A 21668-nucleotide genomic window follows, 5' to 3' on the forward strand; every position below is an offset into this window, starting at 1 on the left:
GGGGACTGCATCGGGTCGATGATCGTGTTGCCTTTAATCACACAAAGCCAGATTAAATTAAATAACGACTTCTCCAACCTTATGCTTTTCTCCAGAGTGCCGTGGTTCATTGTTTATTAATGTGTTTCAGCGGCATTTACCGACCGCTGCATTGCTGGCTGATCTTCCACGGGAGTTTATTCTCTCGTTAGCTCCCGGTTAGCTCACACGGCAGCGGCCGCTCTAAAGTATTCACTCTCCGACTGTCACACAAGCAGCTGATACATATCCCCAGTTCCCCTTAAGTGAATGTGTGTCAGTCTGAATTGACGCTGTTTGGCATCACAACGCTGTGATGAAAGTTTCTCTGGTATAAAATGGGTGATGTTAGCATAGCAACCGAAGCTAAACTGACTACTTGCTATTGCTATCCTATTGTGGCATAAACCGTTTTTCTACAGGCACATTTTACCGGCGTATTTTTATTATGATTCTACTTGTGATAGTCGGACACAACAACCTGTGCAGCCCATGTATTGATTCCATCCGATAGATGCTATAATACAAAACAAAACGTCTGCCTCTCTCCACAATGATCAATAACAGTGAACGGATGGTCAAAGTAAGGTGCAAATAAACAGAATCACTCGAAGCTTGGTTAGTGTTGCCTGACTTTATAAAGTGTGTTTATAATCACTACTGCTTGTAGGCAGGCATGACGAGACTCTTCAGTCGACCCATGTTCAGGGGAGGTGGGTGTAGTTTCCTGCACGCCTCGACGTAAGATAGAAGTAAGCGACGCCGCCTCTTAGCTCCGAAGCTCTTGCCTCTAGACCGAAAAAAAATTGGAGCTGGAAGTGAACCGGATTCCGGAGCTAAGAGGCGGCGCTGCCGCGGTGTGAACAGGAAAAACCGGTACTTTTCAGGCTCCAGCTCCGAGCCGGAGCTGAAAACGCGTTGGTGTGAAAGGGACATGAGAGGCTGATAACTACAGCTCAGTGAGGTGAAGGACTCTCTGAGGTTTTAGATAGTTCACTTTAGTCTAAGTAGTGGGTCTCAAACGGTTTGGTAATCATTTCTGTAAATAAGTATTTCCAAGGCACACCTTTTATATGATCATTATAGTTATTAAAAACAAGAGAAGAACAGGTATGAAATAATTCCATCTCATACTATAGGACAGTAACACAAAAATAGAGTTTAAAAGGGGAGTGATTTGTAAAATATGCATAAAGAAAAAGTAAATCTGTTTAAAGTACTGTTTCACATGGGTGTGTTGAGAGATGTATCCATAGATTTAGTCCCTCATGTCCCTCAGATTGATGCAAAAAATCTTCCCGGGGGCCATGCCCCCGGACCCCTCTAGAGGAAATGTGGTCCACCACCTGCCCACAACCCCTTTCAAATTGTCCACCCCACATAGAGAATGCTTCCTACGCTCATGGGGGGAGGCAAAAGCTTATATGACTAGAACTAAAACTACAGGGCCATTTAGAACATTCTCTATCACTCCCTACAGACTCTCAGTAGAAACATATGAAATAATCTTTATTCATTAAGCCCCCTCCAATTAAATGATCATCTGGATTCTAATGTCATTCAAATTACGAAAATACGAGTCTTCATCTTACGTTAGATTTTCTGATTGTTTCTGTCTCACAAGAAATGTATGATGATGCTCTTTTGTTGGTTCCAGGACCTGAAGGCCAACGAGTCTCGGCTGAGGGACATCAACAAAGTGGCGTCTGAGCTGGAGTCCGAGGGCCTCATGGCGGAGGAGGCCCCTATGGTCCAGGCTCAGGTAAGTTCTGCTTCCACTGATAACTTCATGAGCTATCTTCTATGTTTTACCTGTAATTAAACTGAGATCATGTTTTTCCATATATAGCAGCAGCAAGAGATGCTCGGTTCTGCTCCCGGCAAGGTTGGTATAATTTCTCTGCTGCAAGCAATGGGTTTGCTTGTAAACACACGTTTTAAAAATCACATACAAAAGTAAGGCATGACTATGTAAATAAAACAAGCTTTTTCTTGAACAGGATGAAGCTGATTCCAAGACTGCATCTCCATGGAAGGTAAGCTTGGTGTTAAATGAGTCTCCAGACATTCACTTGTTTTATGTCTTTTTAGGTGAAAAGCATCAACTGCAAAGATTTGACACCCTGTCAATCTTGATCTGATACTGTAACTGCGCATGAGTGTTCAGCATTGGGTTGATGTTTGGTCCTGGAGTGTCTGAGATCATGCCCAGAGACATTTGTCCTCATGGAATATGATGAAACATCAATGAGACAACCGAAAAGCCTTGGAACTACTACGTTTTTGTCCTTTAATTACATGTAATTTAAATGATGTTTCAATAATGTCTCAGTCATATTTGTGTATTCAGTGTGATTATTCATAATTCAGTGTGTGGGTATGTCCTGATTGGTCTTGGTTGCTCTTTGGAGAGGAAAGACCTCAATGTTTCCATCAGTCTCTTGACCTCTTCCTTTCCCCCTTCTTTCTGCCATGTTTATCTACCTTCGAATATAGAATATACGCGTGGCTGTTCAAACAACGGCTAACTTTAATACTATCAAGGTAAGATTAACTAGTCCACCCAGACCTCATCGTGAATCCTCCCTCCCTTAGCTCTCCTGTCCTGCATCGTGATCAGTGAACTAACCCATCATCATGTGTCCTTTTAAGTGTCACATGATGTGTCTCTTCCTGTTCTCTGGAACTGACTCCATTTGTGTTTGTGTGCATCCTGTTTCCCATGCCATGTGTTCACCCTGTTATCAACCATGTTGCCTGTCGTGACGGAATGTTGGCATGCTAAGTTTGATGTCTTTAGCATCGTTTTGTAGATACTGTCTTTTTGTACTTTTCTTTGTCGTCATGTATGCATGTTAAATACACTGCAGTCATGTACGCTTCAAACCAATCCTCCATGTGCCCGTTAGTCCATCCCTGTCTGCCCAGCAGGCACTAGGCACATCAACACACTTCTAAACCACATTGCACACATACTGAAGCATAGGCAAGGCAAGGCAGCTTTGTTCATATAGCACCTTTCAACACAAGGCCATTCAAAGGGCTTTATTCAAAAGATTAAGAGCATTAAGAAAGACATTGTAAAATGGCATTTGAAGACATTCATTAAAAATATACTAATATAGGATAACACGGGTATGAAAAACATGAATAAAAGTTAGAGCAGTGGAAGATATGAATAGTTCAATTAAAAGCAGCTGAAAAACTAAAAGTCTTCAGCCTGTATTTAAAAGTAGTACGAGTTGCAGCGGACCTGCAGGTTTCTGGGAGTGTGTTCCAGATATAAGGAAGTTTCACCTCCATTAAATCATGATCTCCAAGTTTCTCTGATGATGCTCTTTATTGCCAATGTCTTATCACTCAATGTTTCCCTCTTTAAATGAGGGTATGTTATGTTCTCGTACTGCAAATCAACCAATTTGAAGACAAATATCAGAAGAAAGCATCTGCAGGAGGGCTGAGCATGCGCTGAAGAGAGTAGAGTGCTGCTTCATTGAGATTACTTTATTTGTAGGAGCTGAACAATCGCTGGCGGTCCCTGCAGCAGCTGGCTGAAGAAAGGAGCAACATGCTGGGCAGTGCCCACGAGGTGCAGCGCTTCCACAGGTACAAACGCAACACTGACATCAGCCGAAGCCCTCTGGAAGCTGCACTTTCTTTTTACCTCACTTTGTTTTTGATAGTTCCATCAAGCCATACAACCCCTCTTTCGACGGTCTGTGTTCATTTTCACTGCAAAGAAAACAAAATGTTCACAATTCAGTTTTCCCCTTGGCTCATTATACACATTAACTGAAAGAAAACGTTTTAAAAACATTCCTACCAATTACAGTAGGTCGGTTTTCCTTGCAATGTTAAAAACAAAGCTTTTTCAACTGTTGACGTAAAACCAACAGGGCAAAATATATCAAATATGAATTGAATACTGCTACTACTGACTATTTGGGCTGTTGTCGCTCTGTTTGTAGGGATTTGGATTATAAGACCACATTTCACTGTGTGTGCGGTGCACTGTATGTGTGTGACAATAAAGAGGATTTGATTTCGTTTTTTCATGATAATATCATTATTTAAATGAATTAGTAGAATTTTTTTTACTATTGGCAGACACATTGGGTATTTGCGATCTCTCAACATCCCATAGCCTGCCCCAGATGTTTGAGCACACACAGTTTCCCTTTGAACAGTGTGTCTGTTTGTGGCTCCTCAGGGATGCTGATGAAACTAAAGAGTGGATCGAGGAGAAGAACCAGGCCCTCAACACAGACAACTACGGCCATGACCTGGCCAGTGTGCAAGCTCTGCAGCGCAAACACGAAGGCTTTGAGAGGGACCTGGCAGCTCTGGGAGATAAGGTCTGATTGTCATTTAAATGTAGCTTATCTTCAAACAGTAATGTTTCCCTGGAGGCTTTACTCATGTCCCTCCTCCCCTGCTCAGGTGAACTCTCTCGGGGAGACAGCTGAGCGTCTGATCCAGTCCCACCCTGAGGCCGTGGACGACATCCAGGAGAAATGCACAGAGCTGAACACCGCATGGAGCAGCCTGGTAGGGAGAGCTGACCAGCGCAAAGACAAGCTGGGCAACTCCCACGACCTGCAGCGCTTCCTGTCCGACTTCAGGTGAGGAGAGAGCAGCTGGTTCTGTCAATCGCTTCTCCAACCCAGTTGAGATTTAACCAAGCCCACTTTCACATCAACCTAGCACTCTGGACGTATAAAAAGGAAGTGCCATCCCCAAATTAACAAGAGGAATATTTGTTATCCTCTGACGTGTTTGAAAGTAACACAGGACATATACACAAACCAAAAAATTAGCTTTTAGTTTCTAGTTTATTATTCCTAAATCCTTTGTGAAAATTAACATTTACTCAGCTATGCATAACTGTGATCTTCTTTCATATTAGAAATTAGACACTAATCTGAGGTGGTAGAAAGCCAAATCGACTTTCTACACGCTAATACACGCTAATACACTTGGGATGTGCATCTCCATCACTGAGGCCGATGCGATACGATTCACCCCTGTTGCGATACAGTTCGATAAGATTCGATTCAACACAATGCTAAATAATGATACAATTCAATATGGTACAACAGAGGATTTTTTTTTATTCCTTATATGCAGCATATCATAAATTAACAAAAAAGTGCTTCACATACTGTATAACACCTCACAGTTAAACAATGTAAGGATGCATTGCCCAGGATTAATAACGTGCAAATAACAACTACCCATACATGCATACAGCTGCTGCCTGATGTGCTTAACACTCATCCATAGGCTAACTCACCAGTGAGCAGAAAGCAGTGGTTTCTATATAAACAATAAAGAATACAAATAACCTTTCACAAACAGGTATTTCATAACTGCTTACAGTAAGGAAGATATTTAAACTATTGGCAATCACAGGCTGCTGTAAACTAAACACCACTCTCTCTGACAGAACACCTCACTGAGTGATTTAACTCATATGTCTAACTTTCAGGTTTCTCTTTTCAGCCGCAGACCCAGTGGCGGCTGATGGAAAATATTTTTGGTGGGGCTATGGAAATGGTGACCAAACCATACTAGGGCGGTCCGGGGGATCGTCCCCCGGAATACATTTTTGAGAAATGACCCCTTAAATTATAACTTCTGGTGATGTTAGAAAATATGAGATAATCCATAATCTTCAGTGTGGTTAGCTATGAATCTTCCAAAACTGTGCTACAGTAGGCCCACACAAACTGCAGAACACTGGTGGTTTGGGAACACTCAAATTATTTAATTCCCATTTAAAATCAGGAGACTAAATAGTGTGTGTGTGTGTGTGTGTGTGTGTGTGTGTGTGTGTGTGTGTGTGTGTGTGTGTGTGTGTGTGTGTGTGTGTGTGTGTGTGTGTGTGTGTGTGTGTGTGTGTGTGTGTGTGTGTGTGTGTGTGTGTGTGTGTGTGTGTGTGTGTGTGTGTGTGTGTGTGTGTGTGTGTGTGTGTGTGTGTGTGTGTGTGTGTGTGTGTGTGTGTGTGTGTGTGTGTGTGTGTGTGTGTGTGTGTGTGTGTGTGTGTGTGTGTGTGTGTGTGTCATACTCGCCAACCCTCCCGATTTTCGCGGGGGACTCCCGCATTTCTCCCGATTTTTGACAAAATCAGATTTACTCACGACTGTTTCCACTCGGACTTTAATACAGTTAGACCATTGTTTGGTTTCCATGGTAGCGCGTCTCTTTAGCAGCGCGCGCAACTCAAAGTCTGAGAGGGTGAGGAAGATGAAAACTGAACAAGAATCGACAACTCGACCCTCTGCTCACTCCTTTCCTGTAAAATACAGGTCCAGCCCACACATATGCTCCATGGTGCTACAGGCATTGTACTTAGAACTACAATAAGCATGTAAATGTTAATCTATAGGTCCGGCGATCCACTAGCACCGGAGTCTCCATCTGCAGACGCAGCCATCCTCGACAACTACTGTAGCGTCACCTTGGATACGAGTCCAAACAATTCACAGACACACAGGCCAGGGCGCTGAAAGGGTGCCCTTTGAGCATCAGATCTGACGACGCTGATTGGCTGAAATCATGTTTCGGCGGCATAGTTTACAGATAGCAACAGTCAGCTTGTTGGCTGCTGCTGCTCTGGCTGAGGGCTCCTTTCTACCGCCTGGACGAGAGAGGGTAATGATGCACGCTGCGGTCAGGCAGGAAACATGTGACTTATCAGTAACTTTAGACATCGTAAAACAATTTTAAACAATATTTTATTGTAGATTATACATTTTACTGATACCAACTATATAATATTTACCTTGTTCATTAAAAAAAAATATATATATATTTTTTATAAAGTTTTATTTTTTATTTTGAATGACAATCAAACATTTGGGAAGGGGGGGGGCGGTGCCCCTATGGGCCTGCCGCCACTGCGCAGGCCCCATCTCGCCTCTTGATGTGCGTCGCTAAGTTCCTCGTACTACTTGTGTACTTTAAAGCGGCACGGCATCGTTTACAATTTGCGAGCGATTTTTCAAGTTGACCGTCTTTCTTGAAAAATCCGAAGTGTTGCCAAACGTGTGATTTGTAGTTTTTTTTTTCAATGCGCTGTGTTTCTCGATCTCCTCGACTTCCATGTGTGTTGATAACTGAGACTCTCGGCCTCCGTAGTGCGAAAAGCAAAGATCAAAGATCGTCTCTGCTGAGTGCTGACAGGATGAGGGGATATTATATAAATGAATCGTTTTTTTACTGATGCAAAGACGCTACAATCAATGCATCGCATCTTAACTTCCATATAATACACGCTTTCATCACCTCCCGGCTCAACTATTGCAATGGAGTCCTGTCCAGGGTTCCCAGCAAAGCTCCAATACGCCCAGAACTCTGCCGCCAGGCTTCTCACCCGCACCAAGCCCTGGCAACACATCACCCCCACCCTCATCCACCTTCACTGGCTGCCGGTCAAGTCCCGGATTCAGTACAAAACACTCCTATTCACTTACAAGTCTCTCCATGCCCTCGCCCCCCAGTACTTATCGGACCTCCTCCATCCCTACACCCCTTCTAGGAGTCTGCGGTCCTCAGACACTGCTCTCCATTTTCGCTCAAACCTCCGAACTGTTGGAGACAGGGCGTTCAGTGTTGTGGCCCCCACCCTCTGGAATGCACTTCCTGTAGAGATCCACAATGCTTCCCTGGACATCTTCAAGTCATCATTCAAAACTCACCTGTTCACCATGGCCTTTGACCCCTAACCCATCACAGTCCCCCTGCTTCCACTCCTGATTATTATTTTTTTGCTTTATTATTTGCCCCTTTTGTTTGTTTGTTTGTTCAACGTGTAAAGCGGCCTTGGGTCCCTTGAAAGGCGCTGTACAAATGTTATCTATTATTATTGTTATTATTCTATGAAGCGACTGTAGCTGTCAAATTCATATTTTGTGATGAAAACGCCAAGGCTGACGCTGTGTCGATGCTTTACTACTGGGTTGTGAAAAAGACAGGCGCGTTTGGGGCCGAATAAATGGATTGTAGATATTGCAGTATCTTGCAGATAGATCTACATTGAAGAGATGTAGAGATTGTGTGTAGTGTTTATAGCTCTAATTGTTGATGTGCACAGAGATCTGATGTCCTGGATTAATGGCATTCGGGGGCTGGTGTCCTCGGAGGAGCTGGCCAAAGATGTAACCGGAGCTGAAGCCCTTCTGGAGAGACACCAGGTATTGAATGCCTTCCCTCTGTTAATGCTCTACATTGCAGATGACGCCGTTTTTAAGCCATCTAACACCACCCATCAATCTTTCTTTTCTGTTTCCATTTTCCAGGAACACCGCACAGAGATCGATGCTCGTGCAGGAACCTTCCAAGCCTTTGAACAGTTTGGTCAGCAGTTGCTGGTGCGCGGCCACTATGCCAGTCCTGAGATCCAGCAGAAACTAGAAGCTCTGGACCATGAGCGTGCTGACCTGGAGAAGGCCTGGGTGCAGCGGCGCATGATGTTGGACCAGTGCCTAGAACTGCAGGTACTGTGTGCTGGGGCATGAGGAGCAGTGGGAAAGTGGTGTGTGTGTTTGTCCCTCTGACTGACTGTTGTTCCTCTGCAGCTCTTCAACAGGGACTGTGAGCAGGCTGAGAACTGGATGGCCGCTCGGGAAGCTTTCCTTGCTAGTGATGACAAGGGTGACTCCCTGGACAGTGTGGAAGCCCTCATCAAGAAACATGAAGATTTTGACAAGGCCATCAACGTGCAGGTCAATATAAGTTTTACCGCTCAGTGAAAGTTGTTGCAATCAATCGGTAGTTGTATTCTATAAACACTCTAAATGTTCCCCTGCTGTACAGGAGGAGAAGATCGCTGCTCTGCAGTCCTTTGCTGACCAGCTGGTCGGAGCCGACCATTACGCCAAACCTGAGATCTTTAACCGCCGAAATGAGGTCCTGGACAGGTAGGGAACGCTCTGTTTGTCTTCACCCTCCTCAAATCCAAACAGGACTGAGTATCATCTTCACTTCAATTTGACATGAATGTGTCAAAAGCTAATTTCCTAAATCTTACATGCTTACTATATCCAACATTGACATGTTTCCCAGAGATCAGTAATGCAGGTTCATCAGATCCAGATCAAAATAAGTCTGCTTTTTAAATAAGCTGGCATTTCATTTGTAGACATATTTTATACAAAAATAAAATAGGACCTAATGTGAAGTCTATGGTTCTGACACAAACACACATTTTTTCCTGCTAGATTTGACAGAAATATGGCCAAAACCCATACACTATAACTACTACAGCAGCAGGGAATGTACAAAGATGTCTGCAAGTTAATGACATTTCATTACTATTTTGTTATGTCTAAAATGAAAGAGAAAACATGTTTTTCCTTTCCTATTCAAGTATAGACCATATCTTCCTTCTGATAAATATGGACATCTGTTTAACTTGCCTATGTTTTTTATATTTGAAGGTGGCGCCGGCTGAAGGCTCAGATGATCGAAAAGCGTTCCAAGCTGGGTGAGTCGCAGACCCTGCAGCAGTTCAGCCGGGACGTGGATGAGATTGAGGCTTGGATCAGCGAGAAGCTGCAAACTGCAACAGACGAATCCTACAAAGACCCCACCAACATCCAGGTATACACTCCCTTCTACCAGCACAGGCCCTGTTCCCAGGAGATCTCAGCACACAGCTGATCTGAAACCAGTGCAAATCCCTTAAGAGTAACTCTACAGATGAATTTCATTAATTAAGTTAATAGAAAAGATAGCACATACAATTAAATTTATTTTTATAGATAGGATTTATTTCCACAGATAGTAACTGATTGTAGGGCAGGTCATTGAGACCAGTGTCTTTCCCTAAATTAAAATTGCTAATCAATTTTGTCCTGTTTTATTGACGATATTCTTTAACCGTGTCAAATCCCTCCCTGTGTCCTGTCTGAAGTGAGACTGAATTTCTCTCCCACTGTCTTGTTTTTTTATAGCTGTCCAAGCTGCTGGTAAGTTTGAGTAGTGTGTCAGCTGACTAACAACCATGCAGGTTGTCATGTGTCCACGTCTTTTTCTGTGTTTGTGTGTGTGTAGACACAAAGTAGAACAAGCACTCCGTCCATCTTCAGTTTGTCCCTCATCAGCACCGTTCAGTGCCAGCTTCTTTTTCTAGCTGGTTTTTAATTTTGTTAATTCAAAAAAAGGCTTCATTCTGTGTTCATTTTGTATTTTATCCTAGGTTTGATTTGTCATCAAAACCTATTAGTTGCTGGTTGTGGCTTCCATTTTAATGTTCTATTCTTGAGAGGGGGTTATCTTTAAACTTGCTTCAGATGTTTGTTCCACAGTCATAATGATCAAATTAGACCTTAAAATAATCTTTCTTGAACAACAGCCCAGCAGGCTGTGAGAATGAAACTCGGGTCAAGCTGACCAAATCACATTTGAAAAAAGCTGTTGGATGTGTTAGTGACTTTTAAAGACAGTAGCTAGTATATTGAAGTGGAGAAGATAACGGAAATGTGGAAAGATACAAGAATGAAGCAACTTGAAGTGACTCTTCCTCTAGTAATTTATTTGTTGCAGATGTTGTCCTCCACACTGCCATTCTGTGTTCTTCCCCTGTTTGTCCTGTGTGTCCGTCGATGTCCGACACATTGTCTGTGATAGATAGTGTCCTGTGTTGAATTCATTTTTATATACTCTACCCTGTAGTCTTTCAATCTCTAGTCTTCCATTTTTTGTTACAAACATAATTGTATAAATGATATGAAACTGACATTAACATCAATGTAACTTGTAGGTAAAGTCAGCCTCAGATAAAGGTTTATTAATTTAACTTAGTTAAAGTGACTGTAGCTCATCACTTATAGGAACATCGCAGAATATAGGAATGAAAGCAATGCTAGGTGTTACGTGTATATTTCATTTTGAGGAGCTTTCTAAACATTTACACCATGAAATGGGAGCTTGTCCACTTTGTGATTCTCATGCTGTGTCCGTGTCCCCCCGCCTGTGTGCTGTCAGAGTAAGCATCAGAAACATCAGGCGTTCGAGGCCGAGCTGCACGCCAACGCAGACCGGATCCGCGGCGTCATCGACACGGGAAACACCCTGATCCAGAGAGGAGCCTGCGCCGGCAGCGAGGACGCAGTCAAGGTAAAGTCCTATGACCCTGTTAAAGCATTCACTTTAATACTTATTATCCATTCAGAAATGTGACTTAGCAGCAGAACAATATTCAGACATATTTAGAAGAAAAAGGCATCCTCATGTAAGAGCTTGAGAAAGAGTTCTAGCTGAAGTGGAAAGCTGTTTATTTTTATTTATTTTTGCCATGATATATCATTTTTTTCTGGCATGATTAAGAGTTTCTTAACAAACTGTATCAAGTGAATGTTTAAAACTGAGACTTTCTCTGAGCAGAAGACGCTTTCCACATGTCTTTTATGAGAATATAATATGAAATGCATTGATGTAATGGAGTGAAATGAACGTCCACTATAACTTGCTCCTTCCCCAGGCGCGCCTCAGTGCTCTGGATGAGCAGTGGCAGTTCCTCGTCAACAAGTCAGCGGAAAAGAGCCAGAAACTGAAGGAGGCCAACAAGCAGCAGAACTTCAACACTGGCATCAAGGACTTTGACTTCTGGCTCTCTGAGGTGACCTGCAGTCAGTACAGGTGCAGTGACTGATGTACAATAACCAGAAGAGGATCTAACCGTCTGCTCTGTTGTTCTCAGGTGGAAGCTCTCCTCGCCTCTGAAGACTATGGCAAAGATCTGGCCTCAGTAAACAACCTGCTGAAGAAACACCAGCTGCTGGAGGCTGATATCTCTGCGCATGAGGTAAGTCATTGTAAAGCATGGCTCTGTGTTAGAGGAACACACAATACACACAATTTCATCGCGGGCCACATTATGGTTGCCCTCAAAGTGGCAGTTGTAACTTTAAGACTAAATAAATACAGTATAAATATATGTAGGGCTGCCCCCTAATAGTCGAATAATCACTAGTCGACTAATAAAGTCTTAATCGAGCAATTTTTCATTAGTCGATTAGTTTAAACATTTTTAAAAAAGCTCCATCCGTGCTATGACATAATAATAATACATTTTATTTATATACAGGGTGTCCGCGGGGTCTTAAAAAGTATTAAAAGTTGATAAATCAATTTAGCGAAAATTAAGGCTATTAAAAAGTATTAAATGGCATTTTCCAAGGTATTAAGAAGGTTCACAGCATCGACAACATGAAACAGTGAAACACCCTTTAATTTACGGGAAACCCCCCAAGGCGGCCTCATGCATAGCGCGCGCCGAAAAATGCTGCTTATTATTTTAAGTTTCGTTGCCTTGCTCCGCTCTGTGGGGGGGGGGGGGGGGGAACTAAGCGACTATGGTAACGGGTCCCAAGGTGGGTAGACCGGCATACGCAACGCTCTGGGGGTCCAACGGCTCCGTGTGTAAGCCCTATATGATCATTTTCTGATAACGATGAAATAGCCCGCCTCCCTCTCCCCGCGTCTCCTGCTGCTGCTGGGCTGTCAGAAGAGGGGGAGGAAAAGAGGCAGGCACCGTTTATTAAATATTATTATATTATTATACAGAGAACAGAGTCGTTATCAATTTGTTTTAAAGCTCAATAAATAACAAAGAAGACCTCTGACCGGCACTTTTCTAATTTTGTACGGAAGATTTAAACTTTAACGGACATGTTGACCGGCGGAACATTTTTTTTACGGAAATTGCCGCACGGTCCCCTCGTTCCTTGGAAGAGGCGGTGAGGTGGGTGTTTTTCATCTGCTGTGGACTACCGGAGAGATATACAGCAGGAGAACACGCCGTCCACCGCGGAGAATAAACAGAAGGGCAACCATGCTCCGGGGTCTTCTTCACTGCTTTTGGTGTATTTCGGGAGGCAGCAGCGCCACTTACAGGCCTTGTTTCCAGCATTTCCAGCGGTCTAGTGTGAACGGACACGTTAATGAATCGAATGCGTGTGAACGGAAGCCTTTTTTGCACTTGCGTATGCGTTTTACCGTATGCGTCCTCGTGGGGCCGGGGTCTAAGCCAAACTATATCCGGTCACAGAGATCTGCTATTTTAAAGTAAAGTCAACACATATCGACCCTAAATATAGTCTATATTAAGAACGAAAAAAGTCTTAACATATATATCCCAGTGTTTCCCCTAGGTTTACAGCCTTGGCAGGGTGCTGCTCGGGTACCCCGAATTTTTTTTCGGGGCACCCGAATTCTTTTTATCCTCTGGAGCAGAGAGAGGAGCTGCGGATTATTGTTATTGATATCGTACAGTAACAAAGTATTTGTACATTAAAAAGTAATACAGTACAGTGTTACACTGTAGTGTACTTTTATTAAAACTGTATTCCCTTCTTATCATGTTGTCTACACTTCTTCCTTTCATTGATACATTTAAATCACCTAACTACAGCATATAACATACCTGCTGCAACCCTGTGCTGCTGCTGCTTCTCTCTGCCTCATCCTCTATTGCTGGAGGCAGCTCCACCTCATCTGATCTCTGATATGAAAGCAATCGTGTTATGATCATATTGAGCTATTGGTGTGAATCTAACATTAAACAAGCAGTCTGCTTGTCATACATTGCTGACGATACAGTTTAAGTGGAAATTTGTTGAGTCACTGCCGCTAAATGCCGGTAGCATCAAGCTAGCAAATCATGCATTAGCCTCACATCAACAGGTGTAGACAGAACATCCAATTATCCTGAGCTAATTTACTGAATAAACCAACTCACATCTCCTGTCTTTTTTTTCCACCCAACTCATTAGATTATTCTTCTGCTGGCGTTTCATTGTTGTTTTCTGTCAAATTCAATACTGTAGTTCAAAACCGCGGTACCTGCTCACCTGAGCTATTTTTAGAATGCACACGCTACGTTCGTTGTCGCGTTCGCGCGCGTCCACCTGGCCAGGCTGTTTGTGTCCTTCTCCCGTGACCAGGGCCGGCCCTAGACATTTTGGTGCCCTAGGCGAGATTATGATTTGGTGCCCCCCCCGCCTCCAAGCAATACACAATAGAATATATAAAGAATAAATGAAAAATCTCTACAAAAGACCAATACACTACAAAAACTGAAACTTATTGACATAGGTAATATACATAAAGAAGGTTTCAAATGTATTCATTATTGTATGAACATGTTTTAATTGGGGGGTGGATGTCACATCCTCTAGGGGGGTCCGGGGGTATGCCCCCTTCGGAAAGATTTGTTTTAACATTTTAAAGTAAAATGCTTCAATCTGGTGCACTTTGAGCAGAATTACTAGAGACTAGATCTAGGGGTACAACTCTAAACACCCATATGAAAAAGATCGGTTTACATTTTAATAACCAAATAAGTATGTGAACATAACCAATAACCCACAGCCAATAACAAATAAATGTAACATATTTTTTATTTATTTTATCCTTATTATTATTATTGTAGTTATTAAATGAAAATCACTCATCAAACAAAAGTAGCTTCTCTTAAAACTTCAAGAAAAGAAAGTGCAAACGTGGACAAAAATATAGCCAACGGAGCTCTTACAACTGAGGTTATTGCAAATAAATTAAGATAATGAACAACATTACACACACTATAAATCAAATGAAACAGGCAATCAGAACAACAAGTCTCTGCTATGTTATTGTGTCCTTTAATTAGTCCACATCCTTAAAGTCGGACACGTCTGGACTTCCTTGCTGCAAATTCATTTATTGTGTCGTCAAATGATATTTGCCCCGAAACCTTGCGATTGATGCTTATTAAAGCTAATCCATTGAAGCGTTCTTGAGCCATTGACGACCTCAGGTATGTTTTAATGAGCTTCAATTTAGAGAAGCTCCTCTCCCCAGCAGCAACTGTCACTGGAATAGTGACAGCGATCCTGAGGGCCACCCACATATTTGGATACACTTCGTTCATTTTCTTCTCCTGTAGGAAAGTCAGAAGTTCCAGGGTAGTCATGTTGGCTTTTGGCAAAGCTGGGAAATTCTGCATCTCCAGTGCAAGTTCCCTCTTATCCAGGTCTGACTGCCCACCCCAGCTCAGGGTGTTGCTGAGTGTTTCACACTGCTTCGTCAGATCTTCCTTTGGCAGGTCAGGGAAGTTGAGTAGCACCCCAAACTTTTTCTCTACTTCACCTAAGGCCTTGAATCGCTCCTGCAGTGATGCAATGGAAACATCCACCACCATATTGAAAAAAGAAACTTCGAGTTTCTTTAGTGCATCACTCACTTGCTCCTCCTGGGACTCATAGGAGAACTGTCTCTTGGTTGATCTCAGCCTCTTCTGCTTGAGAACAGCTTCCACATTCATTTGGCCACAGATGTCTTTGGCAGATGCTTGGGCAGAAGCAAATCCATTGCCTCTGTAGCTGACCAAAGAAACTTCTGTTTTTCTCAGGAGGTCAACAGCAATATCCAGCTGCATTGACACTGATTGCAACATTTTGCTGACATGTTCGATGTTGGTCAGGATGTCATACCATACCACAGTGCATATTGCAAAGCGGTATGATCCAACCTCTTCAGCCAAAGATTGTGCCTCAATTTTTACGACTCCATCTGTGGCTTTATCCCTCACCTCTAGAAGTGCATCTCTGACTTCTGCAGCCTGATACCTTACAGCCTCTATGCTGTTGATCCGACTCTCCCATCTGGTATCAGACCATGATTTCAATGTGATGTTCACATGGCTTTTTAGGATGGACCATCTCTGAGTGGAGGCAGAGAAGAGTGTGAAAAGCTTCTGCAGGTAGCCAAAGTAGCTAGTGGCTTCTGCAGAGCTTTTTGCTGCATCAGCTACCACCAGGTTCAATGTATGTGCTCCGCATGGCACAAATAAAGCCCTTGGATTGATTTGAACAAGTCTGGCTTGGACTCCTTTCCTCTTTCCTTTCATATTTGCACCGTTGTCATAAGACTGCCCTCTACAGTCTTCAAAAGGGATATCAAGCTGTTCTAATCTCTTTAGAATCAGGGTTGAAAGGCTTTCTCCAGTGGACTGTTCTACCTCAAGGAACCCCATAAAATGTTCTTTTATTTGGGGCGTGTCCTGGGTTGTAACTAGTCGAATAATGACTGATAGTTGCTCTGTATGGCTCAAATCTGGGGTGCAATCCAAAATAATTGAAAAGTATTTGGATTGTTTGATTTCCTTGACCATATGGTCCCCAATCTTCCCACTGATGCAATCTATCAGTTCATTTTGAATTCTTTTTCCCAAATAGGAAATATTGGTGGTTCCTCTTTGGACCTCAGCAACATGCTGTTTGAGGACTGGCTCGAACTTCGCCATGAGCTCTACCTCCTTCAGGAAGTTGCCATTATTTGGCTGGTTAAGTGTTTCTGTCGTCCCTCTAAAGGCAATATTTCGCTCTGCCAACGACTGAATTATTGCCACCAACCTGGTCAGGACTTCACGCCACTTCCTCTTTTCAGCCTCCATAAGTGCCATTTCTACCTTGTCTATAGTTAGGCCCTTTTCAAGTCGAGTCTCCAGTTCCTTCCACAACGTCATGTGCCTAGAGTGTTCTGGGCTGTTCTCATGTGTTTTTAGTTTGTCAGTGCAATTTTTCCAGTCATTTAGTCCACTGCTGATGAGTTGGTACTCTTTTTGGGAGAACAGCTTGCAGCAAAAGCAGTAAATACTTTTGTTTTTCTTGGAATACACAACCCAGCTCCTCTTGATTGTCTCTCCATTCACTAATCTTCTGTAAAAGTAGTGATGATGGCAACTTCTCCCTCCCTCCTTTTTAGGAAAAGTGAAGTCGGATTTTAAATGATATGGCCCACGTCTGACTAACTCCATCCTCACTGTATCACTCAGTGCTGGCCAGTCAGCAGGATCTGAGGGGACTGCAATGGTGGACTCAGGTGGGCCTGGGCAGTCAGCAGGATCTGAGGGGACTGCAATGGTGGACTCAGATGGGCCTGGGCAGTCAGCAGGATCTGAGGGGACTGCAGATGGGCCTGGGCAGTCAGCAGGATCTGAGGGGACTGCAATGGTGGACTCAGATGGGCCTGGGTAGTCAGCAGGATCTGAGGGGGCTGCAATGGTGGACTCACATACTATGCTCGTTATTCCTTCACCTGCAGGCAGGCAATCCAAACATGCAAAGAAGTTATTCATGCTTCAGTTTTCATTATTTATCATAATAATAACAATAATAATAATGACAAAAAAGTAGTGTATGAACGATTACACAGAGACCATAAATGTTTGGCAAAACTTACATTCTTCAGAGTGTGATGTACATGGGAGATCAGATGTTCCTTCTCCAGCAACTGGGGGCTTTTTGAGGTATTTCTCAAGTGCAGCTGGACATTTATAGGGTAGATATTAGCACATTACAAGCAAAAACATTTATATACAGTCAGGCAAAAATAACTGCTGCAATCTGCCTCAGCTGTATGCAAGTTCACAACTGGCCTATATAAAAGTGAGGTTCTGCTGCCCCAGGAGATCATTTGCAAACATAAGTAAAAACTAAATAATAACACATGCCCATATTGGTTGGTCAGCCTCACTTTATACAAAGGAGCAGTTATCCAGATAGCTTTCTTCTGGCTAACATTAACATTATTTCGTTACATCAGCATATAAAACAAAGCATTGCACAATAATTAGACATTAAAAAGTGCAGAAAATAAAAAAAATATAATAGAAAATAAACAGAAAAATAAATATATATATATACACACAAGTTGACTGTGAAAATAAACTATCTGACAAATTAAACACTATTGGAGGATCAATTTACAGCTATCACAATATAAAAGTAGGATATTATTTACAAAAAGATTATATAGGAATAATAACACATAAATAAAAACTTAAAATCATTTGTATCTATCATTCTGTATCAGAGGCTCGCTGCTAGCATGGCATCAAAGCTGTATCATGGCTACCTCCTTAGCTAGCTAGCTAGCTTAAAATCAAATGTCTAACGGTACAGTACATACTGAATTTTTTTTTTTACACAAGCCGACTTACCTCTGTCTTTGACTTTCGATTCCTCCTGTTCTTTTTTCCGTTTCCTTCCCGTTGCCCCAGAAGGCTTGGACCTTTTCATAATGCTAATGTTTTGCCTCTTGCTGTTGCGATCGTTGCGATCTCCGACACTTTCAGCTGGAGCTGCCGCGTCACTTTGGCTGTGAGCCACGGCCTGTGGGTGCCTGATAATAAGCGACCATCCCCCCCTTTCATCACTTACAGTTACAGCGCCCATCGTACAGGGCAAATGCAAAATGTTGCCGCCGGCCCGGGGTGCAAAGGGTGTTTACTTTGTTCAATTATTGTAAATGTATTACATCAAGGGCAGAAAATTAGGCAGAATAAAAATTATTTTAATTTTTTTTTATTAATTTTTTTTTTCTCCCAGCGCAGCGCGGCAGCGCCCCTCCAGATCTGGCGCCCTAGGCGACCGCCTAGTTCGCCAGTGGGAAGGGCCGGCCCTGCCCGTGACGATAACGGCTTGCTAAACGAATTTGAAACTGGGGGGGGACACAAACGGGCAGAAAGCAGAGCTGTTGTTCTCCTTCTTTCCTCCGCTCTTGTCTCTGATTGTGAGTGTGTGCATTCGCGTGTGTGTGTGTGGGGGGGGGAGCGGAGGGAGAATGTGAATACGCAAGGCAGTGGACACTGAAACATGCACATTGGATAAATAACATAGGCGTTTAGTTTATTTAATAAAAGAGCACATGTTCAATGTGAAACGTGACCGTAGATAGATTACTTCAGTTGCAATTTGGTGCTATATATATATATATTTTTAAATAATAAAAAAAAAAATGTAAATAAAAAAAAAAAAAAAAAAAAACACCTTGAATTTCAGGCAGGGCGTAGGGCTCCGTTGGCAGGGCGCAGCGCCCCGCCAAGACAATGGTAGGGGAAACACTGTATCCTATATTTTGTAAACATATGACAAATGTGTGAGGGTGATGACGTCAGAGCATCGTCCTATGTGCCAGGGCTTAGCCCCGGACAGCCCCAGCCCAATTTAACCCCTGGGTATTTGAGAGGGAGCTCCTATATGGCATTACCCCGCTGAAGCTCACCAAAGTTTAACATATTTCATAGTTCAAAGTTTTGTCAATTGTTTTGTTTATTGGTCAAATACTGGTTTCTAATGGTTTCTGAGGAGTTTTACTGGAATGAAAGAGCACAGAGTACAGAAGCAAAAAAGCAGCATACTGCATTAAACCTGACCTTCACAGGGAGGTTGAAGTTCATGTGGAGAGAAGGCTTCAGTAGTCTGTCTGCACTCTGTTTAGTTTTGCTATCTTACTATCAATATAGTAAATGTGAGGTAAAGTGTGTCGCCAATGTAACCGGTTAGAACTCAAAGTTGCGATGAGGTCTTAAAATGTATGGAAAAGGTCTTAAAAGGTATTAAATTTGACTTCAGGATTCCTGCATATACCCTGATATAGCGCTTTTCACAACTCCAAAGACGCTTTACAGTATGAAGGAGGGCAGACAAACAAGGACAGGCAAACAAGTAAATACAGTAAAATAAAATAAACAAAAAAAAAAGGCATTCAAGAGGAAGTTGATTGAGAGGTGGGGGGGCTTATGGGTAGACAGAGTTGAAAAGATGTAACATGCACCTGGAAACCCCCTCAGACTTCATTAAGAGAGGGGCCTGGTCATTAAGTTAGTGACCAGTTAGTTCCCAGTACTCAGAACTAAAGAGCAGATCGCGTTCACACCGGAATAAGTCCCTGAGGGAGGATTAGGCAAATGAAGCCGCTGATGTCACTTCTTCTTCTTCTTCTGCTTTGGGTTTACTGGCAGGCCGCAAACAACTTCACGGCATATACTGCCGTAAATAATTGTCTCAGCGTTGGATCATATTTGTTTTAGTAATAACTGAATGAATCACTACCTCTGAAAGTAGAAGTCGAGAGAAATAATTGCAAACAAATATTCAACAATGTTATACAATATGTTTAAGAAATGAGTTTGGTAAAAAGAAAACGCATTTTTGTGCATCAATATATTATGCATGCACTTAGACAAAACAAACGGTATGTTTCTCCATGTTAGTACAACATAAATCCCATGAATTTATGAAATGAAGTAACACTCATCATATCTCAAGAATCACCATTTTGAAGTGAATAATTCAATTTCGTTTTTAACATCACACAAATCAGGCATGCAAGTATTTCTCCTCTGAATTCAGGGATACTATTTGAATAGTCTGAAGAGTTTGAGATTCTGAAACCACCTGTCCCAGACCCTTACTGTCAGCCTGCCATTGTTTCAGGGGCTCCTCGCAGGCCACATGACATGATTTGACTGGCCAGATTTGGCACCTTTGTTTTTAGAGCATTTACCAGTCTTACACTCCTAACCATTATAAATCCTGACAATGCATTATCACCCTGAGTTACAATGGAGGTCTCTAACCCCCCCCCCCCACCCTTGCAGGATCGTCTGAAGGATCTGAACGGCCAGGCGGACAGCCTGATGGGCAGCCAGGCCTTCGACACCTCCCAGGTGAAGGACAAGCGCGATGCCGTCAACGGCCGCTTCGCCAAGATCAAGAGCATGGCTGCAGGGCGCCGGGCCAAACTCAACGAGTCCCACCGCCTGCACCAGTTCTTCAGGGACCTGGATGATGAAGAGTCTTGGATCAAGTAAGAGAGTTGGATCCTGTAGATATCTGAGAGGGAATCAGGGCAGATGTAGACCATCTTATTCACAGCACACTGAGGCTAATCTATGAATCTGAAATCTGTCCCTGACCTGAGAAATAAGCTCCACCTTCGGTCTGCCGACTGTGTCCATATTAACTGATGCTCTTTAATACATCCATCTTCTGATCAGAACATGTGTGGTTGTTGTTGCGTTTGTTCAACGTTATCGAGACAGCGGCATTTTTCCTTGTGGCTTTACAATATTGTTTATAGTATAAACATGCAGAGGTAGACTCTTGCGATGTATTCATAAGGGTGGTGAATTGTTAACATTGTTAACGTTACCCCTGACATATTAATATTTATATATTTTTTATATTTATTTGTGTATTCCATTCATGCCAATTGTTATAAAAAGAAAACATGTACACTGTAGACAGTGTCTGTAGCCCATGGTGGAAAGGAGCAGGGAGAAAAGATGCTTATAAGTGATGTAAAGGGCTGTCAACTACTATTATCAAGTAACATAACATTCTAAGTAGAAATAACTCCAGACGAGGACAGGAGAGGAAAGACAGAGGGTCGATGAGACTTCCTAAAATGTGTCCAAATAACGGAAGCCTGTAGTGAGCCAAACTGCCCTCAACTTAAATGAACACATGTCTGCCTCTGCCACCCCAAACAGAGAGAAGAAGTTGCTTGTGAGTTCGGAGGACTACGGACGTGATTTGACAGGAGTACAGAATCTGAGGAAGAAACACAAGAGGCTGGAGGCGGAGCTGGGAGCCCACGAGCCGGCAATCCAGGTGAGAGGCTCATCTTTTATTCTAATCCGATCAGGAGATTCTTGATGCAGTGATTTATCCAAAGGTTCTACAACATCATTTACTAATTCTATATTTAGCCAGTTGATATATTTTGAAAAAATATTGCAACAGTTTGGGAATTGTTGACCTGTTTTGAAGTTAGATACAAGCATCTCAGCTCAGTGACTAACATGTTTGTTTGAG

The 21668-nt window shown here is 42.7% G+C and overlaps 2 protein-coding genes across 10 annotated transcripts in view; one reads left to right on the top strand and one right to left on the bottom strand.

The window, feature by feature from the left end:
• The window catches only part of sptan1 (spectrin alpha, non-erythrocytic 1), a 66739-nt gene that overhangs the window by 34461 nt on the left and 10610 nt on the right, over positions 1 to 21668 (top strand). For 5 of the 9 annotated variants that reach the window (XM_079658614.1, XM_079658618.1, XM_079658620.1 and 2 more), the window contains 18 exons: positions 1676 to 1780; positions 1868 to 1903; positions 2019 to 2054; positions 2515 to 2562; positions 3533 to 3624; positions 4229 to 4373; positions 4459 to 4640; positions 8114 to 8213; positions 8319 to 8516; positions 8598 to 8744; positions 8836 to 8939; positions 9459 to 9621; positions 9975 to 9989; positions 11008 to 11139; positions 11504 to 11641; positions 11723 to 11827; positions 20450 to 20658; positions 21344 to 21464. In XM_079658614.1, coding sequence (XP_079514740.1) covers positions 1676 to 1780; positions 1868 to 1903; positions 2019 to 2054; positions 2515 to 2562; positions 3533 to 3624; positions 4229 to 4373; positions 4459 to 4640; positions 8114 to 8213; positions 8319 to 8516; positions 8598 to 8744; positions 8836 to 8939; positions 9459 to 9621; positions 9975 to 9989; positions 11008 to 11139; positions 11504 to 11641; positions 11723 to 11827; positions 20450 to 20658; positions 21344 to 21464 — 2076 coding nt within the window. The remainder of the gene's footprint in view (positions 1 to 1675; positions 1781 to 1867; positions 1904 to 2018; positions 2055 to 2514; positions 2563 to 3532; positions 3625 to 4228; positions 4374 to 4458; positions 4641 to 8113; positions 8214 to 8318; positions 8517 to 8597; positions 8745 to 8835; positions 8940 to 9458; positions 9622 to 9974; positions 9990 to 11007; positions 11140 to 11503; positions 11642 to 11722; positions 11828 to 20449; positions 20659 to 21343; positions 21465 to 21668) is intronic. The other 4 variants (XM_079658615.1, XM_079658616.1, XM_079658621.1 and 1 more) reach the window with 2 other exon arrangements.
• LOC307024478 (zinc finger MYM-type protein 1-like) lies at positions 14149 to 20431 on the bottom strand. The gene is made up of 3 exons (XM_079658623.1): positions 18008 to 20431; positions 17248 to 17331; positions 14149 to 17103 (listed from the first exon to the last, which is right to left on the bottom strand). Exons 1-3 carry the CDS (start codon positions 18240 to 18242, stop codon positions 14684 to 14686), a joined length of 2739 nt encoding a protein of 912 aa, XP_079514749.1. The 5' UTR covers positions 18243 to 20431; the 3' UTR covers positions 14149 to 14683.

Source organism: Notothenia rossii, assembly GCF_949606895.1.
Source record: "Notothenia rossii genome assembly, chromosome: 11".
In the NCBI taxonomy this organism is placed as follows: Eukaryota; Metazoa; Chordata; class Actinopteri; order Perciformes; family Nototheniidae; genus Notothenia; species Notothenia rossii.